This window comes from Indicator indicator, chromosome 25, assembly GCF_027791375.1.
Source record: "Indicator indicator isolate 239-I01 chromosome 25, UM_Iind_1.1, whole genome shotgun sequence".
In the NCBI taxonomy this organism is placed as follows: Eukaryota; Metazoa; Chordata; class Aves; order Piciformes; family Indicatoridae; genus Indicator; species Indicator indicator.
The window spans coordinates 13,904,487-13,917,448 of NC_072034.1; the positions used below are offsets into that span (position 1 = coordinate 13,904,487).

The 12,962-nt window shown below is 39.5% G+C and overlaps 1 protein-coding gene across 2 annotated transcripts in view; it reads left to right on the forward strand.

Moving 5' to 3' along the window:
- GAB1 (GRB2 associated binding protein 1) overlaps nucleotides 1-12,962 on the forward strand; it is a 96,157-nt gene that overhangs the window by 61,798 nt on the left and 21,397 nt on the right. For both annotated transcript variants that reach the window (XM_054392354.1, XM_054392355.1), the window contains exons 3-4: nucleotides 4,986-5,199; nucleotides 12,226-12,830. In XM_054392354.1, coding sequence (XP_054248329.1) covers nucleotides 4,986-5,199; nucleotides 12,226-12,830 — 819 coding nt within the window. The remainder of the gene's footprint in view (nucleotides 1-4,985; nucleotides 5,200-12,225; nucleotides 12,831-12,962) is intronic.

The window sequence follows — 12,962 nt, forward strand, 5'->3', positions numbered from 1 at the left end:
TCTCTCCCTCTCTATTTTGAATGGTGTTCTAAAGAAAATTGCAGGTGGAGAGGGGGAAGAAATTCTGAATGGAAATACTTCTGCTATTTTCAAATTTTAAATAGATAACCAAAAGTGCATCTTAAAAATGACATGAACTGCAAATAGTAGGTTTTAAACTTCAGGTGTGATCTCTGAAAGCTGGAGACTTCAGTATGTGGTAGGAAGAGAGCCGTGTTTATGGTTGGATGCAGGAGGCAGAGTTGTCTTGAGCGTAATATACAGTGAGCAACTGCTGAGTTCTTATTTAGTGTTCTTTAGTATATCATATTTATCCTTGGAAGAAGAGAGACATTGAGATTATATTAAACTAAGAAAACAAACTTAGGAAGTGCAGGGAAACTTTTTATTAAAGTATTTTAACGGATTTTCTCAGGGTTCAGGACCACTGCACAGATTTCATATTGATTGTAACCTTATGCTGAAAACAAAACCCAGACTAACATGTCCATGCATCTTCTGGGCTGGATCTGGCTCACATCTATTGAGTTCAGTGTGCAAGTACAGCAAGTGCTCGTTGGTCCATGCTTGTCAGCAAGACCAGAAAAAAAAGAAAAAGGTTCTTGTAAGCATTAGAGTGGAGTTTGGCATGGTTTGTTATGACTCTCACTGTTTTATCTGTGAATTTTTGTTCAGAGTTATTACTTTAATATGGGCCATCAGCTGTGTTAATGATAAGATCGGTGGCATACTAAATGCATTGAAAGAAACACCTCTGAAGAAGAAATCGTGCAATTGTTGATTTCCTGGTACAATGGGAAAATCCCAGTTCTATTTTAGTCTTTCTACCTCCAGTCTGCAAAGACCACATTTTCTTACTTTGATTTCAATTTTGACATTTTAAAGAAATGCTTGCAGTAATGAGACTTCTGTGTTCGGTGCATTATGAGAACATTTCAAGTATTTACATAATTAGAATATTAAAAGGCAGAATGAAGAAAACAATTTATTTTTTGCTCTCATTAAAAAAACAACACCAAAAAAACACAAAATAGAAAACTAACCCTAAATGTGAACTCCCACACTCAAATCTTCTAGAGTGCTCATAAAGCTCAGATACAGGAACACATGGAATAAAGAAGTTTTATGTAGTTAAGAAGGAAGAGAGAAGAGCCTTTTGTTATTCTTGTTCAGAAAATGTTCTTTTTACCTCAAATTTTATGACTGTTAGTGAGGCAAACGCAAAAATGGTTATGAGGAAAAAGTATAAATTGTAGTGAAGATGTGCCTGTAACTGTTCCTAATAAACCAAGAAGAGATAAAACTTGCCCTGTTTTGAAAAAGCTGCTTGTTCTAGCTATGCTGAATGCAGGAATTATAAAAACAAAATAGGATTCTTGTTACACTCATTTGCATGTTAAATATTCTGGATGTTTTTCCAGCTCCCAGTCATTTCAAAGCAGTCCGAGTGTCTGAGCTCTGGGAACAGACCAAATTACTTACAGTTCTCTTTGGTGTGCAGATGACCCTTTCCCTAAAAATCTGCTAGTCCAAAGGGGAGCAAGGTGATGACTCTGCTCTTTGAAATCATAATAGGCTGCTGGGAGAGACTCTTTCCTTCATATCAGTTTCTGAAGTATGTGGCTAAAGAGAATATTTGAGAGGGTACTGATAGGCAAACAGCATTCATTTGCTCAATTATGGAGGTTGTTAGCATCCCTGTTTTCTTCATGGTTGATTTTGAAATAGCTTGAATGTGTAAAGCAAATGAAGTAGCCCAGCAGTGAAGTGCTTTAGACTAAGTTCAGCTGCTCTTTATATACGCTTAGCCTGCACCATTTAACACATACAAAATGCCTGTATGAGGGTGAGTTTCAGATCAGAAAGTTGGTATTTTAATACTTCAGTGTTCTATCTACTGCAGAAAAATATCCCACCCAAACTACACAAACCCACACAACAACAAGTGGGCCCTGTGTAAAAATAAATGAGGCAGCTCACCACAAGGGAAGTATCCTTGATGATCCTTTCACATGAATTGGCTCCAAGTCTTTGATCAGAGAAGAGATTATGAACCTTCCGGCCAGTTGGATAGTGTCAGCTTTAATACTCAGTGACAATCAAAAGGCACATGGTTAGGATAGGAACACAATGAATGATGTCTTTAAGTCACTATGTCCCGGACTTGTTTTGGTGCTTTTTATGCAATACCTAGTTTTCCTCCTTGGAAAGGCTTTTATAGTAGAGCTAGGAAAGGTGAGGATGAAGGGAAACCAGATTTGCAGTGGAATGGTTTCCATCACAAAAAAAAAATTAAGCAGCACCAACTGAGTTGTTGCAATGGTGCTTATGAATAGGAGGCAACGGTTCTCTGCTTCTCTGAAGATGGGCGCTGAAGCATGTCAAGTAAAACTACCAGCTAGGAAGTTTATGATAAAAGGAAATTTCCTCATGACACACAGGGTAAGGTGGGGAGCTTATGGTAGTAGAGGTCAAAAATATAGATGATCTCTAAAGAGGTAGGACAAAGTCAGAGAAAAGTTGACCATAGGCTGGCTGCTCAGCATAGGCTGTGGGTGCCGCCTCAACACTGAGCTGTAGAGCTCCAGAAGCTGAGTGCAGTATATGGCAGGCTTGCCTGCTGCTTGTGCTCAGCCTGACTGCAACAGACACTACACATCTGAGCCAGTATGTATAGTCTAATGGTCTTTGCTACCTGGTCTCCTTTCACCAAAGACAAATTGCAGGCACCCTTTAGTTTATTTTTCTTTCCCATGCATGCTTTTTTAGCATTCCTTCAAGGAATTAACTCTTTCTCCAAACTTGGTCCTCTTTCAAGCCTCTTGGGTTTATTTTTCTTTTGAAAGGTACCCCTGAATCTTGTCACTTTTCCTGGGAATACCGTGCATGGGTTGTTTAAATGCATCGGCCTCACGTAGGCATGCATCTTACTGTATGCCTGTTGAGCTCTCCTGACTACCTGTGGTCTAATTGACACACCCATCTTCCCTGGAAGCTGCAGCGATGTCCTGTTTGATTTCTTTTTTCCCCTTGTGTGAACTTGGCATCAAGCAGCTCTAATGACGTGAGGATCGTGTATCGTCAGCGACAAGGAACAGGGGTGGGGATTGTGGTACGCTGAAGCCATTGAGGAGCTTGTCTGGTAGTGCAGCCAAAGAATGGTAGTGTCTGACAGGAAACCTTTCTTCTCTGCTCTTACCTGTGCAGCAAGTCACTCGCATCCCTCAGTTCTGGAGGGGACAGGGTACAGAGCTGCTTGTCCTTTCTCCCACTACCTCATTTTCCAGGAGCAAGAAATATGTGCTTGGTAGATCCATTCATGTTGAACCCCAGTATTAGAAGAATGAAGATATACCAGTAGATAGCACAAACAGACTTTAAGAGATTAAAAAAAAATTACTAAATAGAAAATTGTTCATATTTTAATATTTGGATATACGGTAAAAAAGCTATTTTATGTGTGTCTGTGTGTGATCACTGAGTGCAGTCTGGATTTGTTTTTGTTGGATAGATAGGTCAGGCACAATCTTTAATAGAATTTTTTTTTAGGTTATCCTACCTTTTCAGGTAGGTTGAGTTGAGGAATTTTCATATACCTAGACTTCTTCCACCCACATGGGTGTGGTGGGATTTAATTTCTGAGCTGGTGTAAGTGCCATGGGAGTTCAAAGCAAGTACTGCTGTTCTCATTTCCACATCTAAATCACTTGTACCCAGCGTACAGAGAGCTGGAAACAGGAGGGCTATGTTCTGGTCTGCTCATCTGGTTCTTCCCAGCATAGTGTTGGGAAGCAGAAGCTGGATGAAGTTGCTTTGTAGTGCAGAGCTGGCTTGTAAGCCTGACAGGAGCAGTCTCCATTCTATAATCACATGCTCGTTTAAACAATGCTAATATTCGGCGTCCGTTCTTGGGATGTGCAAGTTGGAATGTACAACGAGCTGCAAGTACAAGGGAGCCTTGATAGTTGAGGAACAATTTGCTTAATTATGTTGTTCTTAGTCAATGTATCATTAAAACAATGAAAAAGTTTGTTTAATGCTTGACAGTGTCAATGTTTTTTTGTCTCCCAGATAATTTTATAGTCAGGATACATGCACTTGGAAGGGAAAAAGAAGTTACTCTAGAATGTACATGAACAGGAAGTGGCTAAGAATTATAGGGACAAGATTATTAAAAGAAAATTTTTAAATCCCCACAAACCTGAAGCAAACACAAGAAACACCCAACCAAAACCAAACACACCACCTCCTTTTTGCCCTCCAAAAGAAACACCACCAAAACAAACATCTGAACTAAATAACATAGCAAAACCACAACTACTTCATTTATTGCACAAAGATAAAAAGTTAGGAGTGTGTAATGAGGGGGCTTAGTGCAACATGGTACCTACTGTACCTCTGCATTATTTGTGTAGTCCTCAGGACCTTCTATTGCAAAAGCAGTATATTTTATTCCTGCTGCTTTTCAGATACTGAGAGAGGCCAGTTCTTGACTGGTGACTAATCTCAAATGTAGAAGTGACCTTGGTCAGAAAGAGATGACTATGTGCAAGTGCTGACTTGGGTTACCATATTTAAGTAATAACCTGTGGGCCAGTTCTCTGGATTAAAAACAACAAATTTGTGTTCTTAGCTGTCTCACTGCAGCTGTCAGCATCTTTGTTCTTTCTGTGGCCAGAAAACAGGTTCAGTCAGTCATTAAATAAGGCATAACCTCTGTTTCCAAGGCATACTGAAATTGATTACAATTTGAAAAAATATGGAGAGATTACAAAGATTTAGCTACAATGTGAAACAAACATTAATGTCCCAATGTTCTTATGTCCACTGATTTTATAACTCTGAATTAAATCCTCTGACTTTTCTCCTGTTGAAAAAGTTTGGTAGTTTCATAAGGCTATTTCTTCATTGCAAAAAAACACCCCAAACCAAACCAACCAAACAAAAACCCAACCCAACCCAACCCTTTGCTTCTCTGTTTGCAGATGCTGTGAAACCACCAGTCAGTTCTTTACAACCATCTGCTGAGTTACCTTTGCCCATCAACACTTCACCGCCTTCCATACAAGCAGAATCTTCCCTGCCTCCTCCTTATCAGCTTATTAACATCCCCCCACTGGATTCTTCCTCTGGTCAAGAAGATCCTCAAGACTACCTACTGCTAATAAACTGTCAAAGTAAAAAACCTGAACCTATGAGGTGAGTGGGTATTTTTGGGTTTTGTGGTTTTTTTTTTTATTATAATTATTTTTATTACAGGCCAAGAATGCTTGTCCCAGAAGCCCTTTTTTGAATATTTGGTTGCATGTAATCTACAGGGTAAAGCTGCCTGTACCTTCTGCTGCTTCTCTTTCTATGCTTCAACTTAGTGCAGCAATAGCTAAGTTATTTGATCAGGTCTAGACCCATATTGCTTTCCTCAAAGTGTGGACAGCAATTGCCCATGTGAAGTATCAGATCAATGCAGTGATGCAAGCACTTAATTGTAGCTTCTATGCCACAGTGATTTTTCTTCAGTCACCACCCTGTGTGTTTAGTCCAGGACTAGAAAAAAATGAAGAAATTTAGCCTTCTTGTCTTCCAGTATTTGGTGCCTCAGTAAAACACACTGGTATTTGTCACCTGCCAGGCTACCACATCACTGAACACAGCAATCCTCAAATGGTATTTGTTGATGCTTACATGGTTCGGACACTCAAGAATAAAAGATAATTATTTTATGATAGCTAAGAACACAGGAGACATCAACCACTCCATTGCTGTATCCTGAATTTTAACTGTTTCCAAATAACAAATACTTAAACCCAAGATCAAATAATCCTTATTTCTTACTGAATAAAGATTACCCACACAGTCAGTTCTCCAGAGGAGCATGCAAGAGGAAATTTAAGGAAAGAATTGAGAACTACTGAATTAAATTTATATTTATTTCTCCAACTGCTACTTCTGTCTTAAACTGAGGTGCAGCATGTCCTGCATAGGAGGATATTTATGGTATCTGCCTTGAAGTAGTGCTGCAATTTTTCAAAATGGACCATAGTGGCCATCAGTGGAGTAGGCTGCCCTGGGTTTAATGGAATCTTTGTCCTCAGACGTATAAACAAACCTCACAAAACAACAAACCAGCCACAAACTAACTTGACTAGACAAGCTCCTAAGGAGCCTCACCTGACATTAAGGTTGGTTTTAGTTAGGGAGATACTGGAAGAGCTGGAGCAAATAACCTCCAGAGGTTGCTTCCAACCTTGGGTATTCTATGGGACAACTGTGTAAATCTCTCTAGCAAGCTTCTTTACTGCAGTAGTTTAAAATAAATTTTACTGGGGTATTTCCAGAAAAAGAAACAAAATGTCATCTTCTTTTTTTGATTTCAGACAAGTATATGGAAGGCTGAGGAGACCTTCCCTTGAAAGTGTTTTCATGAGCATTTCACATACTCCCTTAGGGCCATACCTTTTAGTGGCGGTGCCTTCTTCATCAACACCTTGATGCTTTGCCAGTTTTACTTGTGCCATGTGCTCTCTGCTCCCTTGGCACTTTTATCTTGCTCTGTTGTGCCTGAGGAGTTTCCTGCTATGTTTTTTTCTGGTGATTACATGGCAGAAAGCTATCCACCCTTTACAGTCTTTCTTAGGAAGGAGAGGAATGAGCCTACAGTTCCCCCAGAGTATGGAATGTGCAGGAGGCTTTGGGGCACAACATGCCCCAAAATCTCCTGCAAGAGAAGGGGAAACCCAGTGTCTGTGTTCTGGGTGTTACAGACTTCAGTGTTTAGTGATGTTTAGAAGCTGATGATTCCCCAGAGGTATGTCACTGTACCTGCCAAACAGTCTGGTATCTTTTACAGAATAGCTTGCTAAAGGATTCTTGACTTCTCATTTCAGCAGCCAGGCTCATCTGAAACGTTTGAGTTCCCACTTGCCTCTGTGAGGGATGGGCACAGAGTGGATTTCTAACACCATATGAAGTGTGGGTCTAAATTGGGATGTGTGACTTTCTGACCTGACTTCCACAGTTGTGAAGTAGAGGGAGTAAATTCTGAGGAGACCATAAAAGGGAGCCTGAAACAGTGCATGATACAGAGTCATGAATTAGCCTGCAGAATTTTATGAGGAAGACATTGGTGGCACAGGAGAGAAGGTTTTTGGATGTTGAGGAAGGCAGAAGTTCCAACACAGAGAAAATGCTGAGGGAACTGAGAGAACTGTATACAGTCTTTGAGAATATAGAAATTATTTAAATAAATTAGGTTTTAATAGGAATATTTGAAGACAGTGAAGCACAGACACTGTGATTACTTGAAGATTATATGGGATTAATGTGTTATATTTAGCTAAATTCACTTAATAATTAAGTCCTTTTATTAAGAAGGCTGTAATAATGGAAATACAGAATATTAGTTATGCTGGTGTTGCAGTTCCACCTGTAAGGACTGTTTGTTTCATGTCTGGTTGGGCTGAAGCATAGAGGATATAGACCTTTTGCTTGTGGAATTAGAGCTTTGTCTACCTGGCTAGTATGTTACCAAGATGATGAATTTGATGGCACTGTGTGCACTACCTCAATGCACAGCCTTACACGTGAAGAAAAAATTAAATGGACTGACTAATCTTTGAGGTCTCTTCAAACCAGATGTACTCTGTGTGAGTCTGTGTAGTTTTTCTGCAGATCTCATGCAACCTTTGTTTTTTTTCTAAGTGTAAAGTGCAGAGCTTAATAGATGTAATTAAGTAGGCAGCCATTGTCACTTGAATGGTTTATTTACCTTGAGACTTCGAAGTTGCAACATTTTCTAATCTAATTTTGCATATTACTTGATAGATTATCTGGGAATTACTGAAATTTTATTCATTTGGGATTTAATTAACTGAGATGTTTTTTCTGTGTGAGGCAGGTAAATGAAGCATAGAGGAATTCTCTGATCTGTTTCTGAAAAGTGTAAGAATTATGGTGCTTCAGAACTAACAGTTTTGAAATGCTTCCTTATGGTGTCATGCAGTGCACTACATACACTTGTGAGAATATCTCGGACACAGCATTTGCAGCTGTAATAATCATGCTGTGTTTTGTCTAAATAGTTTTGTGCTCTGATCACTGTAGCATTTAGTGAGATTTTAGGGTTTATATTTGGATCCTAAGTAAGGAAATACACCTGAAGACAGTTTCCAACACCCTTATTGTTCTGGCTGTTTAGAGAGGGATATTGATATACTGAATGCTGTCTTCCTCATCTTTCCTATGTTTGTGAACCAGCCAAGCGTCATCCTTTCTCTCAGAAGAGCAGGAATACCTGCTATTAGAAGATTTTGAAAGTAAAAAGATTCCACTGCAGTGAGTGAACAGTAGCCCTTCTTGGAATGAGTGTGGGAAATTAATCACAGAGCCATTAACTTGCCTGAAGATATTGTTTGTCTGAGATGCATCTTGCATGGTGTTCTGTGAGTTTTAACAGAAAAACTATATAACCTTGGCTTCCATTTTCTGGAAATAGATCTGCTTTATTGCTTACTTGTCTGCCCACATTTTTACCATGCTTGCTGTTTCTGTGCCAGATTGCTGGCACACAGGAGTAGTTTTGCCATCACTTTGTTCATAGTTTTCTGTTTAATTGGTGATATGGAGTCCTGCAGATGGGAGAGGAATCAGCTCAAAAGGATGAATGTTCAAACCAGATCACATACAGCATGTTAGAAAATTGGTTTATTACCATTAGTACCCCTTTGACTATTAAAATACCTTTTTGTTTTTCCTCTCTGGCTCTCTATCAACAAGTTCCACTACATGGAGACAGGCTTTTTAGTGGACTCTCCCTGCTTCAAACCCCACCTTTTTTTTCCTGTGGATCTTAATGTCCAGTCCTTGTAGACCAACAGCCTGTAGAGTTATCTCTTCTTGATACGTAGATAGAGGTGTCCAATCCTAGAACTGAGTAAGGAATTGTTTGAACTCTTAGCCTAACTTGCTGATATATGACGTTCACGTAATACCACTGAATTCACATCACAGTCACCCTCTGACAGAGTAAGGACTTTTCGTTGTGTTATATCCAATTTTGCCATTATTTTAGACTGAGGTGTAAAAACCCAATAATACTTAATAACCAATTGTTAGTGGAATATTTAAGACAATCGACATTTTTTGTTGAGCTGTTCCGAAGCATGTGGGAAAAATTAAAAACTTAGGTAACTTATGTGCAGAAGATGTACCTGCATATTAAATCATTAAAAAAAAAAAGTAGCAGGAATAAAGCCTGTCCCTGAACTCTAGTCTGAACCTACATTTCATTGAAGTAGCATCAGTCAGCCATGCATTGTAGATTTTCAGAATTGTATGTGGTGTTCTTGTCGTGATCAGTGATGAATACTGATTGTTGAATTCCCTGTTGTCATTTTGGTGTGAACTGCTTTCTTGGAGTGTGTTTCAGACTGTCTTCAAACTTCTGGTCTTGCAAAATCAGATTGGTTACAACCCATTCATATTTTGAAAACTATTTTATTAGACTAAGAAGTTGATTGCAAAAGATTGCTTAAAAAATGTGAGGTAAATCAGAAATGCCCTCTTAGAATGAGAAATGTAAGTTGTTGCCATCAGCGAGGCAAATGACAGGCCTGGCTGATTTATGTGCCATGGTTTTTCTAAGTCTTTTGTTTTCACAGGTGCTTGTGGTCAAGAAAGAAGCAGCAACATTCACTTAAACCCAGAAAAAAATCCTAAGTTTAAAAATGCCAGCATTTGTTGCTTAGATATGATGGGTAATCCTTAAGCACTGGCAATGTAGACGTGCTGTTGGATTTTGAGCTTTGGTTATATATTTCTGCATAGTTGTGTGGTATAAATGTAGTGTTCAGATTTTATTTCTGTAGTTTAGGAATTTATGTCATTTTTAAGTATATCCCAGTAAACTGGAACTAATAATTTTGGTTCTAGAACTGATTGTCAGTGTCCAGCTTCTCTAGATTGCCCACTTTATTTTGATAGCATATAAAAGATCACAATCCTTGCCATTCTTGCTCATGTAAAACACATGTGACTTTTGCTGAGGCTTTGGTCTGATGAAATACCACAGAAATAGAACAATACATCTACAGAGTGAGGACCTCCTGACTGAATCCTTTGAGAATGAGTCCTTAAGAGCAAGGGCTGCAGCAGGGACTGAGCTCAAAGTGTTAGTAGTCACACAGATACGCTCACAATTTATTATGCTCTTTGTAACCTCATGTGGTTCCTTCCTCTATTTTTTGCAAGCATGTTAAATTTCCAGTGGCCTGATTTTTGAAGCTCTAGGCAGAAGAGCTCAGCTGCCTGTTTGCCAACAGGCAGAACTGTTATCAAACAAGAGATGGTCACCATCATAAGAGATGTAGGAAGTTTCACTTCCTTGGTTGTGCCAAGGATAATGAGAACATTCTCTTCTTTCTTGGGGGTGTCCATTAAATGGAATGCAGTTATCTAGAAATTAATTCCAACCAATGAGACAGAACTTAAAATCTGTGTTTCGACTAAGAACCACAGCAAAATTGGTGTATGTTCTAATAAAAATCACCCACAGCAAGAAAGCTAAGAACAAGCTTATAGGAAAAGGTTAAAAAAATTGAAGTCACAGAAGAACCCTCATATAAGCTACTTGGAAAAGGTTCAAAACTTAAAGCCGCAGAAGAACCCTCCTAAGCTACTTGGACTGATAGAAGATTGTGCTGTTAAACAGAGCAAACCCCAGCTGGCTGGGACATTTTTTTGACTGCAGACGTGGAGTCTAGGCTGATCACATTGGTTCCCTACATAGATGTCTGAGAGGCACTTTGGGAGGGATTCATTTGGTTTAGATGGGTATCTAAAAAAAATGGATTGTTTCACACAGTCTCCATTTCTCCAACAACTGCAAAGGAAACCTAAATGAATACCTAAACTGCATTCCTTTCTCCTCAAATTTCCAGAACCCCAGGAGATAAATCCAGCTGTCCCTTAAGAAAGAAAGTTTTCTGTCATCTTATTGACAAATTGAAATTTGAATACTAAGTTTCTAGTCATGGTCACTGATGTAGTGAGCCTCTTATAAGTCAGGGGAGAAAAAGCTTCTTGTGCTAGTTATGACGTTGAGTTTTACGCGTTTTATACCCCAGAAGTTTTATAAATTGCATGGTCCAGTTGCTTAAAAGAGCTTAGTAAGAGTAGTATGGCATCTATTCCTTGCTACACATGCATGCTAAAATAGTCACCTATGTATGTGTAATGCTGTGGTAGGGTCCATGTGTGTATGATGGCATGGTACTGTGGTAACGAAAACAAAGTACCATCAGAAGTGTATGGACTGCATTAACTCCACCTGTGTTACTATTTTGCTACTGTCTTGATTTTCATTTAAGCAAGGAGTCAGACTGGTAATAGAATTTCTCTGCCTGGAGCAAGGTAACTGGCAAGGTTTGGGAAAAAAGAAATAATAAAAATTGTAGTGTGTTTGCTTTCCATATAAGTTTACTAGTACTGCTTGGTACCAGTATTACGGAGTGCATGAAAGATGGAATTTCCTAAGAAATCAAACGTAAAGCCCTGTGCAACTTTATCTAACAGTGCTGCTTTAACTTGCATTCAGGACAAAAGCACTCTGCTGCATATACATCCTATGGATTTATTTTGTTTCTCCCAAAGTGCATGCAATCTTCTTCCTGGTTCTCATCTCTTTTTTATTTCTGCTTAATGTATTTAAAACAAGTTTTTTATGTTCAGTAGATAACTTTAGGCATGCACTTAAGGATGTTAAAAGTAGTTCTAATTTTTTCCTCTAGTTTTTTTACATACTGATTAGAACTAGCAAGAACTGTAAACCTGAAGATTGAGTGTATTATTTTAGCTTTACCAGTGCCACTAAAGCACAGGTAGTTTGCAGTGTGGGATAAAATGGAAAAAAATAAAAATTCCCCAGCCCTCAGGCAGGCTCTGCTCCAAACTGGCATCATGGAAAGCACTTGCTTTGTGAAACATCAACTTGTCGTTTAGTGCTGCTAAAGACTCTCACTTGTATTACCATGTTTCACATGCATGGGTTTGTATGTGTGTAGTTAGGATCTTTCATAAGTACTGCTGTTTGTTTGATAACTGTGTTGCTGATTACAAAGAAAAGTGTATATATATAATTGGAAGAGACTGCTAGACTTTAGTTGTTGACATTTAACGTGTTTGTTTTTCTTTCTGTTCGTCCGCATTTTAATCTTACACTCTTGTGTGTAGATCTCATGCTGACTCTGCAAAATCCAGCTCTTCCGAAACAGACTGCAATGATAACGTGCCCTCCCACAAACCCCCTGCTCCATCAGCGAGCAAGCATGCTGTGAATGGCTTTTTTCAGCAGCAAGGTGTCTATGACTCGCCACCCTCTCGTGCTGGACTGACACTGGCAGACTGCAGCCTTTATAACCTGCCTAGGAGTTACTCACAGGATGTTTTACCGAAGGCAGCATCTCCATCTGGGACTGATGCAGAGGGAGAGCAACACGTTTTCAGTACCCCGTCAACAACATCTTCGCTGGACGCACAGATGAGACACGTCTCCATTAGCTATGACATTCCCCCCACACCTGGAGGTACTTATCAGATTCCACGAACTTTTCCAGAGGGAACCTTGTCTCAGACTTCCAAACTGGAGACTATTCCAGATATTCCTCCACCTCGGCCACCTAAACCTCACCACGCCGCAGATCGCTCTCCTGTGGAAACATGTAGCATTAGTCGCACTGCTTCAGACACTGACAGTAGCTACTGCATCCCGACAGCGGGAGCGCCGCCCTCACGCAGCAATACCATTTCAACTGTAGACCTGAATGTCTTCCGTAAAGGTCAGTGCTCCCTGTCCTGCTCCTCCAAGGAATTTGTGTTAAGTGATGGTGTGGCAGGTTGAAAAATTCCCCCCGACACTAAATTGCCAGACCAGCTCAGTTGGAAGCAAATGTATTTACAAGCAGAACTAC